General features: G+C 46.3%; 1 protein-coding gene across 12 annotated transcripts in view; it reads right to left on the bottom strand.

Annotated features, from left to right (window-relative positions):
* The window catches only part of TENM4 (teneurin transmembrane protein 4), a 719612-nt gene that overhangs the window by 205564 nt on the left and 495755 nt on the right, over window positions 1-18293 (bottom strand). For all 12 annotated transcript variants that reach the window (XM_064576841.1, XM_064576836.1, XM_064576846.1 and 9 more), the window contains 2 exons: window positions 14523-14621; window positions 13104-13339 (listed from right to left, as the gene is read on the bottom strand). In XM_064576841.1, coding sequence (XP_064432911.1) covers window positions 13104-13339; window positions 14523-14621 — 335 coding nt within the window. The remainder of the gene's footprint in view (window positions 1-13103; window positions 13340-14522; window positions 14622-18293) is intronic.

Raw genomic sequence — 18293 nt, 5'->3', positions numbered from 1 at the left:
TCCGGCAGAGACATTTGGAAACCACAGCAACAGGCCCCTCCCCAGAGGATCAGCGAGAACAGCCAGCCAAGACCAAGTTTACCGATCAATGAGAACGGCAGAACTCCAGCGCTAGGGGACTACTGCACATAGAATTCACGGCTTTTTTACCATGATTCTTTAGTCTTGTAAAGTTAATTTTTTTTAACTGTCTTTTTGTCTTATTACTTCTTTTTGAATTTTTCTTTTTCCCTTTTTCAACCAACATCTTATCAATCCTTTTTTTTTAAAAAAAAAAATTTTATTTTTCATTTTTAGAGTCATATTCTATCCCTTCATAGTAGTTACCCATATTTTTGGCTTATATATATAAGTTGTTCTCTCTTTAAAATTTTGAGATAGTTTCTTCTAACAGATTAAAATATACCCTAAATCTCTAGTATATGGTGCTTTCTATTCCCCTGCCTGATCACATCCTCTCCCTTTTTTTTTTCTCTTTTTCTTTTTTTAAATCCTCTTCTTTCTTTTTTCAAACAACTTCTTATCAATTCCTTTTATAACATTTTTTATAATTTCCATTTTTACAGTCATATTCCATCCCTTCATCATATCAACCCTTATTTTTGTACATATATAAGTTTTTCTTTCTTTAAAATTTTGGGAGGTACTTTCTTCTAAAAGACCAAAATATACCCCAAATCTAGTGTGTGGCACTGATCTATATACCATATAGATCATATTTGATCACATTCTGGTTTTTCTTTTGTTGTTGTTGTTTTGTTTTGTTTGTTTTTGTTTTTATCTTCTTTTTTTTTTTTTCTTTTTCTTTTTTCTCTCGTTCTGTTTCTTTTTCCACTGCTTCAGGTCTTTTCTGATTTGTTTAGACTATATTTTCTGGGGACATGGTTACTCTGCTAGCATTCTGTTCTCTCATTAATCTATTCTCCTCTGCACAAAATGACAAGACGGAAAAAATCACCTCAACAAAAAGAACAAGAGGTAGTACCGACTGCCAGGGACCTACTCAATACGGACATTAGTACGATGTCAGATCTAGAGTTCAGAATCATCACTTTAAAGATACTAGCTGGGCTTGAAAAAAATATGGAAGTTATTAGAGAAACCCTTTCTGGAGAAGTAAAAGAGCTAAAATCCAACCAAGTAGAAATCAAAAAGGCTATTAATGAGGTGCAATCAAAAATGGGGGCGCTAACTGCTAGAATAAATGAGGCAGAAGAGAGAATCAGTAATATAGAAGATGAAATGATGGAAAATAAAGAAGCTGAGAAAGAGATAAACAACTACTGGATCACGAGGGCAGAATTCGAGAGATAAGCGATACCATAAGATGAAACAACATTAGAATAATTGGGATCCCAGAAGAAGAAGAAAGAGAGAGAGGGCCAGAAGGTATAATGGAGCAAATTATAGCAGAGAACTTCCCTAATTTGGGGAAAGAAACAGGCATGAAAATCCAGGAAGCACAGAGAACCCCTCTCAAAATCAATAAAAATAGGTCAACTCCCCGACATCTAATAGTAAAACTTACGAGTCTCATAGACAAAGAGAAAATCCTGAAAGCAGCTCGGGAGAAGAGATATGTAACCTACAATGGTAGAAACATTAGATTGGCAACAGACCTATCCACAGAGACCTGGCAGGCCAGAAAGGACTGGCAGGATATATTCAGAGCACTAAATGAGAAAAATATGCAGCCAAGAATACTCTATCCAGCTAGGCTGTCATTGAAAATTGAAGGAGAGATAAAAAGCTTCCAGGACAAACAAAAACTAAAGGAATTTGCAAACACAAAACCAGCCCTACAGGAAATCTTGAAAGGGGTCCTCTAAGCAAAGAGAGACCCTAAAAGCAACATAGACCAGAAAGGAACACAGACAATATATGGTAACAGTCACCTTACAGGCAATACAATGGCACTAAATTCCTATCTTTCAATAGTTACCCTGAATGTAAATGGGCTAAACGCCCCAATCAAAAGACACAGGCTAACAGACTGGATTAAAAAACAAGATCCATCGATATGCTGTCTGCAAGAGACTCATTTTAGAACCAAAGACACCCCCAGATTGAAAGTGAGGGGGTGGAAAACCATTTACCATGCTAATGGACACCAAAAGAAAGCTGGGGTGGCAATCCTTATATCAGACACAGTAGATTTTAAACCAAAGACTGTAATAAGAGATGAGGAAGGACACTATATCGTACTTAAAGGATCTATCCAACAAGAAGATCTAACAATTGTAAATATCTATGCCCCTAACATGGGAGCAGCCAATTATATAAGGCAATTAATAACAAAAGCAAAGAAACACATCGACAACAATACAATAATAGTGGGGGACTTTAACATCCCCCTCACTGAAATGGACAGATCATCTAAGCAAAAGATCAACAAGGAAATAAAGACTTTAAATGACACACTGGACCAAATGGACTTCACAGACATATTCAGAACATTCCACCCCAAAGCAACGGAATACACATTCTTCTCTAGTGCCCATGGAACATTCTCCAGAATAGATCACATCCTAGGTCGTAAATCAGGTTTCAACCGGTACCAAAAGATTGGGATCATTCCCTGCCTATTTTCAGACCACAATGCTTTGAAACTAGAACTCAATCACAAGAGGAAAGTCGGAAAGAACTCAAATACATGGAGGCTAAGGAGCATCCTACTGAAGAATGAATGGGTCAACCAGGAAATTAAAGAAGAATTAAAAAAATACATGGAAACCAATGAAAATGAAAACACAACTGTTCAAAATCTTTGGGATGCAGCAAAGGCAGTCCTAAGAGGAAAGTATATAGCAATACAAGCCTTTCTCAAGAAACAAGAAAGGTCTCAAGTACACAACCTAACCCTACACCTAAAGGAGCTGGAGAAAGAACAGCAAATAAAGCCTAAACCCAGCAGGAGAAGAGAAATCATAAAGATCAGAGCAGAAATCAATGAAATAGAAACTAAAAGAACAGTAGAACAGATCAACGAAACTAGGAGCTGGTTCTTTGAAAGAATTAACCAGATTGATAAACCCCTGGCCAGACTTATCAAAAAGAGAAGAGAAATGACCCAAATCAACAAAATCATGAATGAAAGAGGAGAGATCACAACCAACACCAAAGAAATACAATTATAAGAACATATTATGAGCAACTCTATGCCAGCAAATTAGATAACCTGGAAGAGATGGACGCATTCCTAGAGATGTATCAACTACCAAAACTGAACCAGGATGAAATAGAAAACCTGAACAGACCTATAACCACTAAGGAAATTGAAGCAGTCATCAAAAATCTCCCAAAAAACAAAAGCCCAGGGCCAGATGGCTTCCCAGGGGAATTCTACCAAACCTTTCAAGAAGAATTAATACCTATTCTTCTGAAACTGTTCCAAAAAATAGAAACGGAAGGAAAACTTCCAAACTTATTTTATGAGGCCAGCATTACCTTGATCCCAAAACCAGACAAAGACCCCATCAAAAAGGAGAATTACAGACCAATATCCCTGATGACCATGGATGCAAAAATTCTCACCAAAATACTAGCCAATAGGATCCAACAGTATATTAAAAGGATTATTCACCATGACCAAGTGGGATTTATCCCTGGGCTGCAAGGTTGGTTCAACATCCGCAAATCAATCAATGTGATACAATACATTAACAAAAGAAAGAACAAGAATCATATGATCCTCTCAATAGATGCAGAAAAAGCTTTTGACAAAGTACAGCATCCTTTCTTGATCAAAACTCTTCAGAGTATAGGGATAGAGGGTACATACCTCAATATCATAAAAGCCATCTATGAAAAACCTACAGCAAATATTATTCTCAGTGGGGAAAAACTGAGAGCTTTCCTCCTAAGGTCAGGAACGCGGCAGGGATGTCCACTATCACCACTGCTATTCAACATAGTATTGGAAGTCCTAGCCACAGCAATCAGACAACAAAAAGAAATCAAAGGCATCCAAATTGGCAAAGAAGAAGTCAAACTCTCACTCTTTGCAGATGATATGATACTTTATGTGGAAAACCCAAAAGACTCCACCCCAAAACTGCTAGAACTCATACAGGAATTCAGTAAAGTGGCAGGATATAAAATCAATGCACAGAAGTCAGTGGCTTTCCTATACACCAACAACAAGACAGAAGAAAGAGAAATTAAGGAGTCCATCCCATTTACAATTGCATCCAAAACCATAAGATACCTAGGAATAAATCTAACCAAAGAGACAAAGGATCTATACTCAGAAAACTATAAAATACTCATGAAAGAAATTGAGGAAGACACAAAGAAATGGAAAAACGTTCCATGCTCATGGATTGGAAGAACAAATATTGTGAAGATGTCAATGCTACTTAGAGCAATCTACACATTCAATGCAATCCCCATCAAAATACCATCCACTTTTTTCAAAGAAATGCAACAAATAATCCTAAAATTTGTATGGAACCAGAAAAGACCCCGCATAGCCAGAGGAATATTGAAAAAGAAAAGCAAAGCCGGTGGCATCACAATTCCGGACTTCAAGCTCTATTACAAAGCTGTCATCATCAAGACGGCATGGTACTGGCACAAAAACAGACACATAGATCAGTGGAACAGAATAGAGAGCCCAGAAATGGACCCTCAACTCTATGGTCAACTCATCTTTGACAAAGCAGGAAAGAATGTCCAATGGAAAAAAGAGTCTCTTCAACAAATGGTGTTGGGAAAATTGGGTAGCCACATGCAGAAGAATGAAACTGGACCATTTCCTTACACCACACACAAAAATAGACTCCAAATGGTTGAAAGACCTCAATGTGAGACAGGAGTCCATCAAAATCCTAAAGGAGAACACAGGCAGCAACCTCTTCGACCTCAGCCGAAGCAACTTTTTCCTAGAAACATCGCCAAAGGCAAGGGAAGCAAGGGCAAAAATGAACTATTGGGACTTCATCAAGATAAAAAGCTTTTGCAAAGCAAAGGAAACAGTCAACAAAACCAAAAGACAACCGACGAATGGGAGAAGATATTTGCAAATGACATATCAGATAAAGGGCTAGTATCCAAAATCTATAAAGAACTCATCAAACTCAACACCCAAAGAACAAAGAATCCAATCAAGAAATGGGCAGAAGACATGAACAGACATTTTTCCAAAGAAGACATCCAAATGGCCAACAGACACATGAAAAAGTGCTCAATATCGCTCGGCATCAGGGAAATCCAAATCAAAACCTCAATGAGATACCACCTCACACCCGTCAGAATGGCTAAAATTAACAAGTCAGGAAATGACAGATGTTGGCGGGGATGCGGAGAAAGGGGAACCCTCCTCCTACACTGTTGGTGGGAATGCAAGCTGGTGCAGCCACTCTGGAAAACTGTATGGAGGTTCCTCAAAAAGTTGAAAATAGAGCTACCATATGATCCAGCAATTGCACTACTGGGTATTTACCCCAAAGATACAAAAGTAGGGATCCGAAGGGGTACGTGCACCCCGATGTTTATAGCAGCAATGTCCACAATAGCCAAACTGTGGAAAGAGCCAAGATGTCCATCGACAGATGAATGGATAAAGAAGAGGTGGTATATATATACAATGGAATATTATGCAGCCATCAAAAGGAATGAGATCTTGCCATTTGCAACGACGTGGATGGAACTGGAGGGTATTATGTTGAGTGAAATAAGTCAAAAAGAGAAAGACATGTATCATATGATCTCACTGATATGAGGAATTCTTAATCGCAGGAATCAAACTGAGGGTTGTTGGAGTGGGGGTTGGGGTGGGAGGGATGGGGTGACTGGGTGATAGACACTGGGGAGGGTATGTGCTCTGGTAAGCGCTGTGAATTGTGCAAGACTATTGAATCTCAGATCTGTACCTCCGAAACAAATAATGCAATATATGTTAAGAAAAAAAAAAAAAAGAAGAAGAAGAAGAAGGTAGCGGGAGGGGAAGAATGAAGGGGGGGGGAATCGGAGGGTAGACGAACCATGAGAGACGATGGACTCTGAAAAACAAACAGGGTTCTAGAGGGGAGGGGGGGTGGGAGGATGGGTTAGCCTGGTGGTGGGTATTGAGGAGGGCACATTCTGCATGGAACACTGGGTGTTGTGCACAAACAATGAATCATGGAACACTTCATCTAAAACTAATGATGTAATGTATGGGGATTAACATAAGAATAAAAAATTAAAAAAAAAAAGAATTCATCAAATGGTACACCTCAAAAGTGTTAATTTTCTGTGTGTAAGTTCTATCTCAGTAAATCTGATTTTGAACACAAGCAGGCAGGGCCTGGTAGCTGAGCGGGTATATAGGTAAGGGAGATATGCCTGAGTGAGGTTTGGATCTTGATCCTGGTCTTGGGCTCCTGGGAGTACGGTAGGAGCCCTGAACATTGCTCGGGAGCGGAAACAGGAAATGTGGGGAGCCTGACGTTATCTACTTGCCTTCAGACCTGCTCTCTTTCTCCACTCTGCTCTGTGCCCAGGAGGCTGAGCTACACAGTCTGGATCAATGGGCTTCGTCGGGCTCTGGCTGCTGGCTGGTCTCACTAGTGGGAGGAGATGGGGGGCGGGTGGTGGGGTGGGAAGAGAGTGAGGTCTGCAGAGTTGGAAAGTTTTTTTTCATGCCAAGCGGGAACATGTTGAATGCCTTCATCATTTTGGCTAGTCTTTTGTTCACTTGTTTATTCCTATTTTACAGACGAGGAAAGTCATCTTGAGGAGGTCGAGTCCTCAAGACTCACATGGTACAGCAAAGTAATGGCAGAAGGTCCATATGGACAAGGTCCGCTGGGCTGTAGAGTCTGGGCACCTACCCTGGCTCCTCCCACTCCAGACACAAGCAGCCCCCACTCCACACAGGCAGCTGTCTTGTTAGAAAAGCCTTTTCCCACAGAGCCCAAGTCGGCCCTCCTGTCCTCTTCACCCTGAGGGCCTGGTTCTGGCCTCAGCAGCGCCACGGAGCAAGTCAGCCCCTCCTCTCTGCACGGTGGTACTTCAGACAACGGCAGACAACCATTTTGGGGGGTTGGAGGATATTTGGGGTCTGTTATAAAGAGAACAATCTATATATATCTTGCTATTAGCAATTCCCACTGAGCTGCGTGAAGAAATCAATCTTGGAGAGAAAAGCTTTACTACAGGATCCTGTATCTTTATCACTTTTTCCTCTCCCTAAAAGATCAAGTTCAATCATCTCCATTTCCCATTCTGTGAGCGAACAGCCCGCTGCCTTGGAGAAGTCGCGGTGAGCGGCGCCCCTCCCCTACAGGGTGCGTAGGGACCTAGGAAGGAGGAGGTACCGTCCCAGGGTCATCTCAGGCCTCCATGTCAGTGGAAGACGAGGCCCGCTCTTTGTGTGGTTAGCAAGCCCTTTTCGTCTCCAAGTCCAAAGGCCTACCCGGCAAGACAGGTGCGTGCAGAGTCCTCGAGGTACGAATCCGCAGCTCTTCCGTGGCGCTCGGTGTCTGCTTTTCACGCAGAGATCCAGAACACCAGGGAGCCTGTCAGTTCTAGCTGCATAGAAAACATCAACTTTTATCCTAGTTAAAGAAATGACGTGAGGCACTTTTTGGTAAGGATTCTTCATGTGGCCGCTTCCCTGGAACAGCGAGACATCCCTACAAATGTTTTCTGACAGGTCCCCCTGGTTGTTCTGTCAGCTGCCTGTGTGACGAACACAGGCCGGGAAGCCTGCAGGCACTGCACCGGGACTAGGCCGGTCCAAGTTCTCAGTCAAGACCTACAAATCCTCTTCTACATGTGATGCTAATAGTACGAATAATACTATCAATTATAATAACAATAGTATCTAATATGTATTGAGTGCTAATAGTGCTGGGCAGTAGCCTAAGTACTTAATGCAAATTATTATTTTTTTTTTTGAGGATTTATTTATTTGAGAGAGAGAGAGTGGGGGAAGGGGAAGAGGGAGAGGGACAGAAACTCAAGCAGACTCCATGCTCAGTGTGGAGTCCAATGTGGGGCTTGATCTCATGACCCTGAGATCAAACCTGGGCCAAAACCAAGAGTTGGACGCTTAACCCACTGGGCCACCCAGGCGCCCCTCTGCAAATTATCTTACTGGAATTTTGCAACAACCCTCTGAAGTAGCCACTATTATTACCCTCATTTTACAGATGGGTAAACTGAGGCTGACAGAGGTTAAACAAACTTGCCTAAAGTCACAAGGCACGTCAGCAGCAGGCAGCCTAATTTCAGAGCCCATGATTTCTGAAGCACGCTGCTACAAATTCCTCCTGGTGTAAAATGGGGGAATCATTCCAGCCACAGCCACTATAGGAACCTGAGTGGAAACAGCTTCAGAGAAGTTACGCAACTTGCCCAAGTTCACACTGTCAAGAAGTGATGGAGCTGAGCCTGAGTGGGATCTTCTGATTCTATATCATCTGTTCAAGCCCTGAAGCTACATCATAGTGGCTGAGAGCACGGTCTTTAAAATCCTGGGGCCTTTACTCGTTTTGTGACCCTGGCTAGGTGTTAACTTCTGTGAGCTTTAGTTTCCTCTTCTAGAAAATAGAGAAAATAAAACCTACCTGACAGAACTGTTGTGAGTGTTCAGAGAGATGACATAATGGGCTTGGACCCATACCAGGCACCCAGCAAAAACTCAAAATACCAACTACTGCAATGGGAAAGTTTAAGAATGTGAACTCGAAAGAGAAAAAAATTGAAAAGCATCAGCCCCAAGCCTGAGTGCCTGGGGCTGGGGAGACCACAGTCCTGCCATTTACCAGGTGAGGGTGGTGACTTACTCCAGCTCACTGGGTCTCAGTGTCCTCATCTGTAAACTGGGGAGACTAATTCATAGGATCCTTGGGAGATTTCAATGAGAAAACACAGGCAAAGTGCTGGGAACAGGAGGCGCTTACGGGCAGCGCACAATCATAGCTAAGGGCTCTCATTATTAATGACAAAAGTGGCCCCTATTATCTTTATTACACCACACTACGCTGCCTTTTGTGGTGAAAATGTTTTAAAAACAATTAACTGCTATAAAATAAAGCATTATTGCCGGGGCTATGCAAGTTTCCTGGTTTGAACTTTTAACTAATCTTCCCCCCATATCACGCTCTCCCTATTTTGTTCTGCAAACAGATTTCTTATCTTCAGAAAATAAATGGCAGAGTATTCGAATACTTGAAGGCCTTCACAGGGAGAACTGGCCAGTAAAGCCAGGCACTCAGGGTCAATAGCTACCTCTCTGAACAGGTGTCCTTTGGAGACAAAAATACACATCTCGTCTCTGGCGGGATGCCCCAGGATTCTTAAAGGTCGTCCCTACATTACTCCCCCCTCCAAACCTGAGCAGCCAAGTAACACCCGCAGTGGGGAGGACAGCCCGAAGGCCTTGCCCCAGGCCCTGCAGCCCTTGTGGGTGGTTAAGTGCTGGCTGCGATTTCTCTATCTTCCTATGAAAGTAACTGCAGATGTCTCTGCAAATGAATGGAAACTTTCGAACTAAAAACCAAATGTCAAATGAACCTGTCAGGGTTCCCTCCAGATATGGCAGCCCTGAGCAGATAGCAGAAAAAGAACAATTCTTTCCCGCCCTGTTTTCACCTCCCCTGGTACTGGTGAAGTGATACGATTCTTATCTGCAGCATGATAGGATGTAGAAAATAATTACAAATGAAAAGGTTATTCATAATTTTTAAATGAGTTAATTAGTAAACCCAGTCAGACTCACTCATTACAGTAATTAATAATTGATTATACTTGAAATTAAACACAATTTTTCATCAAAAATCTAATTAAATATCTGTGCTTGTGCCTGTTGATTAGATCAGTTGGCCTGCTGCAAAAGTCTATGTTAAGGATATTTGTGCTCGGCTGAGACAATTAATTTGATTTTTAATAATTGATAGTTCCTTACGAGTTAGTCACCGCAGCCTGTGATTACGGCCAAGCAACAAGACACTCATCCCTTGGCCCCAGCAGCTGGAGGAGACCACGTACCAAGGCTGCCACCCCAGCCCCTGAGGGAAGGTAGGGCTGGGCCTTGCATCTGCGACGCATTCACCGGCATCGGCTTACTCCAGCCTCACACGCAGCCTCCTGAAGTAATGGGTCACTCTTGTTTTCCAGATCAGGAAATCAAAGCTCAGAAAGAGAAGCGAGCTGCCCAAGGTGGGAGAGCAGCCAGGTGGCAGAGCTGGGAATGGAATCCAAGGCTGTCAGAGGTTTGGTGTAAGCTCCGAGTCTCCAGGGAACAAAGGGAACACCCAGGTCTTGCCAGTCTGACCTGGTCCTTGGATATGCAATCTATGGTCCAGTCCTAATGTTTCTGCAGAGGGAGGGTTTTATCAGAAAGCTGTGTTTATTCTGGGCAAGGACACACTATCAGTAGACTGACTGCTTGTAACAGGAGACACAAATGCTCCTAAATCGACCTCCCTGCTCTCCACCTACATTGCCACTCTCTCAGCTGAGGCCCTCGGCTTCTCCTGACCTGTTTATTGTGATAGGGCCTATCCTTCTTCCCTCTACACTTATCTTTCCAAAAAAAAAGTCTGACTACATCCTGCCACTGCTTAAAACCCTTCAATGACTCCCTATTGCCCATCCAGGAAGGTCTGTAACTTGGCCCCAAGGTGATCTTCCCGATCTGACCAAGCTCTCCTGCATTAGCTCCAATATCCTTCAAATGCTTCCAACACAGACAAAGGCCTTACGACCACACTGTCCTCGCTCAAGTCTGCAGCTTCCCTGGGTTTGAGAGCTGCTCTCTGCAGGTCTACTGCTGGTTAACTCTGACTGCATCATCGCCCTTCCCAGGGAGCCTCCCCTAGTGCTCTTGGTGTTGGGTATTCCCCAAATAGCCCCTGAGCTGCCTCAATTCACTGCTGACATAGCTGTCTCCTCTTGTAAGCTACGGACAACTCAAGGGCAGGGACCATATCTTTAGCCCTGACATTTAGCACAGTGCCTAGCCCAAAGCAGTTTATGGTTTGCTGAAGGAAAAACAAAATTCACAAAATCATCGATTCAAACACTGCCAGTGTTGGAAGGAAAATTAAAGGCCATCCAGTGAAAAATCCCAGTCAGTGCTTAAATCTCATCCTTGCTATGTGGTCACTGAGCTCTATTTGTACCCTTCCTACGACAGGGAGCTCACTACCTCCCAGTATAGCCTATCTAAATTTAGATTGCTGAAGACTGACCCCATATTCTTATTACATGGGAGAAGAAGAAGCCCATGGGATGTAAAACAGAAGAGAGCTTATGTAATCATACAAAGATGTATTCTTTCTTCCTGAACCAGGCTACGTAGTAGAAACCTAAGTCTGCACCGCAAGCTGATGTCTTTATGCAGCCAACGGCTTGACTTGTGATGCACAGAGACACTGCTTGTTCCGAAGTCTGCTCATTTAGGAAACACAGTGTCAGCCAAAGACAAGAGCTGTGCTAGTGGTTTACAGGGACACGGCACAGGTGCCAGGAAGAAACCTTCATGCTGGGTGATGGTACTAGGATGTTCAGGGCCCTCACCTGTAACCCAGTTACCTCTCACTGGGCCTGGGTGGCCTCTGGCCTCTCCCAGTTTGGCTATTCCTTTTACTCACTGACCCACAGTAAGGATGGCAAATGCCTGGTATGTCATCAATATTCCCCACGCTGGTGACCACGACCGACATTACTAATCAAACACAGAGACCCTTTCCCACTGAGCTTGAATATAGCCTCAGGATCCTTCTTAACACAGCTTTCTAGGCAGCAACAGCTAACCAATCACAGAGAAGAGAAGAGACGTATGCCAACTTGGCCCTGGAGCCATGAAATTCTCTACATCAGTCTTCACAAGGGGAAGAGAGACCTGGCATATCAAAGAAGGCTTATTATAGCTTGAGACATATAAGGAGACCTCCCTGTTTGAGGGACTATCGTCTCCCTGATTACTTATTTCTATAAAATTCAAGAATCTTGAATGCTCCTTCCATGCTCAGATCTCTCCCCCTGAACAAGTGGGGCCCACGTTTCCTTCATCATTCCCAGGACAGCGTACACTACATCACCACACTGCCTGTTTTTATTCGCGATGACTCTGCCTATGACAGAGTCCCTTGCCACGGTGGACGGCACTCTGTCTTCCTCTGGCCCGTGCCAGTTACTTCTGTTTCTGGTTACTGGGTTTTTACTGGAGAAGTCCTCCTTGCTTATGGAATGATCTCAGAATTCCTCAGCATGGGTTGAAGGCCACCTCAAGCTGGCGTGACCTGCCTTAAACCTCAGAATGAGAGAATTTGAAGGCTGGAACGGACGGAGGGTTAAGCCAACCCCTTTGGACGTCTTTACTAACAGGCTGATTTACACAGAGGCAGCGGACTCTACACAACGCCTGCAGATCTCTTCAGAGACCGTCTTCCCTGGGAGCAGGCTGAAGACAAGGGCTGGAATGAAGCAGGAGACCAGGCTGTGTGGGGACTACATCAAAAGAGCACCCAGCTGACTGGCCTCCCGTGCCAGGAGGCATTTCCTCCATCACGGAGGTGGCCTGGGGGCAGGCAGGCAGGCCAGTCAGAGCTGCTGGGGGTCTCCATGCATCCTGTAGCCAGCGTTCACTGCTCACTGGGACCTGCTGCTCCTCAGCTGGGATTTCTCTGGGCTCCTAACCACGGCTCCACTCTGCACCTTGGCGCCCACGTCCCCTCAGACGGCCTCGCCAGACCCTCACCTTCAGACATGCCTTCCGGGCTGAGGTCAGCAGAGTCCAGTCCAACCCCAGGGGACCCCGAATCTTTCCTGCTCCTCACTGCAGCTACGTGGCACCAGCCCGAGGGGCCTGTCACTTGTGGAGACGCCCATCTCCGACACTCACGTCCTGGCTCACCAGCTCGAAGGCCAGTCAGTGGATGCTATGCCTCATGCTAAGCTTCCTTCTGGGCATCGTGCAGAGAGGAGAAGAGGATCCCAGAGAGCTGGCCGTGACCGGCTCGGGGGTGGAGGCCAGCACCCCAGGGCTGCATGGCTCACCCTGCGTGACGGTCGCGCCAGCTAGATGCCTGCAGCGTGTGCAGGTGTGTTGGTCGCTGCCCCCTGGGCGAAGGGGAACGAAGGGAAGCTGGGCCGAGGGAGGTGCTTACCCACGAAGTACGCCAGCAGGATGACCAGCGTGGCGGAGAGCACAAGGGTGCTCAGGGCCGCACACTTCCAGTTACAGTACTTGGAGGGCTTCTTGAGGCTGAAGGCCGGCCGGGCGAAGGTGCTGCGGGGCAGGGGCCGGGGCGGCGGGGAGTACACCGTGCTGGACGTCAGAGGGTACCCTGGCGACGTGGTGCAGAAGAGCGGCGAGGTGCCTCCGGGCTTGAAGAGGAAGTGCCTGTGGACGGAGAGAAGCCCGAGGGCGTCAGGGTCTGCGGACTCCCTGGGACCCAGAGCCACCTGGAGGACAGAGGCGGCAGTAGGAGCATGCAGAGGAGCCTGGAGACAGTCGCCACGGAGAAGACGGGGCAGACGGAGAGGAGGAGAATCACGTACCGGACCACACAACAGGGCACACGAACACACGCTTCCACGGAACACGGATGGGACAGCCCTACCCATGGGGAACCCCCCCACCCCGCCCAGGCCAGGGCAGGAGGTGTTTCCAACCCCACAGAAGGCTGGCTGTGGAGACCCCTTTCCTGGGAAGGGATGGGGCTGAGATGCTGTTTCTTGGGTATTACACGAGCTGTTCTCTAATTATCGGTACTAACTTGGAAAGTATCTAAAATCATGTTCTGTGCCTTGGAGATAATGGAACCTAAATTTTTCTTCTCCCTCCCATACCTACTTTGCCAGTGTGCCTCGGTGGAGGCATGAAATACCATTCTTTTTGAAGGGTGTTTAGGGGGTGGGAACCAAGAAACCACCATTAAGTTCTGCCATGGTTGAGTCTCCCAGTGGCTCTTATACAACCAATGGCAGCAAATGCTTTCAGAAGCCAGACGCTACCTTCCAAACCCCTGGGGAAAGCTGTGTGGGACGAGAGAGAGGCAAATGCATCCTACAGCCTAGCTACAGTCTTTAGGGCAGCGTGGCATGGTCAAAGCGCATGGTTGTGGCCAAACTAGGTGTCAGGAAATCCTCCACAGCTTGCCTTTAACCATGGCCATGGGAGAATTTGTACACAGCCTGGGAAATGGGGTGCACTGGTTGGTTGCATTGCATCCCCTGAAATCTTAGAGCAATCTTGCACCCAGAACAGATACTCAGGGCTACAAGACATACGACATAGGGCCTATGCTGCATAAAAACTGCTACGAGATGGCTTTCAGAATGGCAGAGGCAGCCGATGAGATGCTGGGAGCTGCATATTAACAAAGCTGCTGTTAATATGCTGAAGCGAGGGGATTCCAAGGATAAACTCTTGCAAGCTGAACATGGACTTCGGGATGGGCATGCACCATGGCATCATCACCTCCCGCAGGAGATCCCAGGGAAGGGTCTCAGGGTCTGCATGCAGGTGCAGGGGCCAGAGGGAGAGCAAACACAGAGAGGAGGACCATGGGGATGTCACCTACCCGTCACTGTAAGCCCCATCATGGCGGGAGGCGCTGAGAATATCCATCTCAATGAGGTTGTCCTGCAATGTCCCTAGGAATGGCTGCTTGCCTAGGTTTCTACGCACAATGGAGACATGAATGAAGCAATGAGTCATGCATCGATGAAGGGGGACAGTAGAGAAACACATAAAGTGGCTGTCTGGCGCAGCTGTGCGTGAGACCAGCGGGACACGGCTGCCAGGCGATGGGTCTTGGTGCAAGCCACATGTGCAAGGGGTCTGCCTGGCGCAGAGCATCCAGAGGGAGCATTCTCCATACGAACCTGAATGTCTGATGGTTATGGCCACCCAGTCACAGCTTCCCCTGATCAAGACTGATGATGTCTCAGGCACTGAGCTAGGCATGTTACATCCATTCATCTCAAATCTTCAAAATAGGCTAGAAGGCATGCCCCCATTTTACAGACGAGGACACCGACATGTGGAGAGGTGACAGGATTTGCCAAGGTTACCAGCTAGTGAGGCTAAATTCAGGAGTCTGAACTCAGGTTTATCTGTTTCCAAAGCCTGTGCTTTCTCTACTTGAGACGGTGTACGTCTGTTTAAACAACAGCTGAAGATACTTTGTGAGTCCAAAGGAAAAAAAAAAAGACAAGCGTTTGGGGCCATTTTCTTCTCAAGCAGTGGTTCTCAAGTTCGAGTAGGCATCAGAATCATCTGGAGAGCTGCGCTTTGCGGAGGCCCACCCCCAAAGATTCGGAGTCAGGAGGTGGTGGTGGGGCCTGAAGATCTGCGTTTCTCACAAGCCCCCAGGTTGATGCTGATGACATTTAGAGGGCCAAGGTGCTTCCGCAGAGCAGGGACCTCAGTGATGACTGAGTGGTGAGGCTGGCACCCCTCAGAAGACAGAGGAGGGGGCTTTGGCCCCCTCAAGAACAAGGGCAGCACAGCATTTTGTGACATTACTATTTCTAACGCAGAATGAGGAGAGACGCACTTGCCCTTTCTGGCCTCAGCCATGCCTGTTAAGTGGTATGGTTCACACTTGGGTGTGCTGGATCCTGTTTTCTGGTATTTTCTAGGACTGCTGCCCCCTCACTTGAAAACCGTGTACGGCATCATGTTAAACAAGCCAGTGTGGCTTCAGCCTGCTGTGTCCACCTCCAGGAATGGCTACCTGCAGAGAGCTAGCTTTTGAGTCCAGCCCTGCGAGGGACCTTCCTGCCCACTTTGACCAGGTCTTGGGAACCAGAGAACCCAAATTCAAGTCCCATTCCTGCCTCTTTCTTGCTGTGTGACTTTGTGTAAGAGCTGCAACCTCTTCCGATTTTACACTTCCTTCATCTGTAAAATGGGGATGATGATACTAAGTTCACAAAGTGGATGTAGGGCCCACAGAGTAATGCTGGAAGAATTTAGAAGGGCTGAACAAAAATTACTAATGCTAATTGATGTATATTAGTAGTAATTTATGTAGCATGAGTACTAATACTAAGAAATATTATGAAAGTACTAATGCTAACCTACTCTACATCCACCATATCTTATTCATTGTTCTAGAACACCATATTATCTAATTACTCCCCACAACAATCTTACAAAGTCAGTGCTATCATCTTTGCTTTGTAGGCTGGCAAAGCAAAGGCTCAGAGAAGTAACTTTTCGAAGGTCCTTTCACAGAGTAAGCAAGTGGCTCCACCACTTCGAAAAGTTGAAGGGTCTGTCTGACCCCAGAGCTCAGGGCCTCATAACCCTGTGTCACTGCTCAGCCTGGGGGTTTGTCCCCCAGCCAGCCTTACAGATGGGAATGAGGAGGGGCTGTAAATACTTTCCCAATGTGTCATTTCATGAGCGTCCTCGGGGACAGTGAGAGCACAAGGCAACACTGTTTAGCAGCCGGAACCACTGAGTCCTGCTGTGGTGGTGGGGACCTCCCCTTCCAGAGAGGTCTGAGCTGCCTGGTGCCCAGGCTGTTCTGGTGGTGTTCATGGTCCCAGGGCCTCGCACAGTGTCTGAGGGGAACTGCAGGGGTGTGGAAGCCCTTCAGAGTGGCCTCATTTCTGCCCCTGCCATTGGGCAGGTGAGTCTGTCTGAGCATTCATAAACTGGGATGATCTCTTCTTATGGAAGCTACAATATAATTTGGATCGTGCTACTTCTCTGCTCACAACCTTCCCATGGTTCCATAAGAATAAAACCATGGTCTTTACCTGGGCATACGAGATCTGGCCCCCTGCTACCTCTCCAACCTCACTTTCTGTGCTATATATACACTGGCCTCCATGCTGTTACTCCAAACAGCTAAAGCCTTTGTTGTCATTTGCTTGAACGGCCTTCCCCCAAATATCTGCATGGGCCATTCCTTCCCTTCTCATAGCTAACTGTAATAGCTCCCACCCTGCTCTTCCTCAATTACCCCTGGCCCCTTGCACTGCTTTAGTTTTCCACATAGGCCTAGATGCACGCACACACACACACACACACACACGTGTTTTTTCCCTATTGTAATTTCAGTCCTGTAAGGGTAGAACTCTTTTTTTTTTTAAAGATTTTATTTCTTTATTTGACAGAGAGCACACACGCACACAAACAGGGGGAGTAGGAGAGGGAGAAGCAGGCCTCCCGCTGAGCAGGGAGCCCGATGTGGGGCTCGATCCCAGGACCCTGGGATTGTGACCTGAGCCAGAGGCAGAGGCTAAGCCAACTGAGCCACCCAGGCGCCCCAAGGGTAGAACTCTTATCTGCCTTGTTCTCTGCCCATGTGTCCAGAGTCTAGAAGAGTACCTGGTACACAGTGGGAGACACTCAATAAATATTTGCTGAATACTGTGAATGACGGGTATACAAAGGGAAGCATATCACAGGCATACAGTTGGTGTTTAATTGAGGCTTGCACAGGGGTTTTATTATTATTTCCCCAATTGCCTCTAGTTCAGGAGGGAATTTCCAGTCTTTCCACAGTCCATATGGCCCAGCCTGAGCAGGTCCTTACCACCCCTGCCCAGAGGGCCCAGAGGCAGTGGGAGCTTGTCCCCGGGCCCCAAAGCTGGTTGCATGGCACTCTCCCAAGTACGCCTGGGAATCTGGCCTGCATCGCTAGGCTAGGACTGTGCGCTCAGACAGTCACATATGAACCTTAAAACCCAGCAGAAACAAATAAACATATTCAGAGAGAAAAACACATGAAGGGTTAAAATCGAAACGTTAATAGTGGAATTTTCCAATGTCTGGATCAAGAGTGGTTTTTATTTTTACTTCGATGATTTAAAGAGAGACAGCAGGCCATTCTCTCCTAAAAGGACACACCTATTAGGACAAGGGAAGAGGCGGTGTGCTACGACAGAGGGTTTCTGGAGCGACGGACTGCATGAGACCCCCCGAAAGAGCTCCCACCCTCACGCCAACTCAGGCGTCCAGGGGGACACTAGCACTCGCTGAAAATGCTGCCAGTTCAGAACGCTACCACTACCTTCAAATACCCCGTTCTGTACTTCTGAAACTCAGTTCTGAGTCAGTTGGGCCCCAGGTGATTGCTGAGGAAACTGAGGCCCAGAGAGACAGGTATTTTGCTCCCATGCACACAGCAAGTCAGTGGCAGAGCTGAAACTAAAACCCAGGCATCTGGACTCCCAGTTCAATGCTATCCCCTCAATTTCCTGTCCATCGCCTGCTCCCAACTCTGAGGTTCCAGTTCTTCTGAAAAACAAAAGCTACGAGTGTTTCCTAATGGAGACCCTAGCTGCTGAGGCCTCCTTAGGTCACAGTCGTGCACAGTCTCCGGCTCACTGCG

Source organism: Mirounga angustirostris, unplaced genomic scaffold (genome assembly GCF_029215605.1).
Source record: "Mirounga angustirostris isolate CCGP_5_RB_7025 unplaced genomic scaffold, mMirAng1.0.hap1 SCAF_13, whole genome shotgun sequence".
NCBI lineage: Eukaryota > Metazoa > Chordata > Mammalia > Carnivora > Phocidae > Mirounga > Mirounga angustirostris.
The sequence above is the reverse complement of the archived record's forward strand: the minus strand, read 5'-3'. Positions and strand labels throughout refer to the sequence as shown.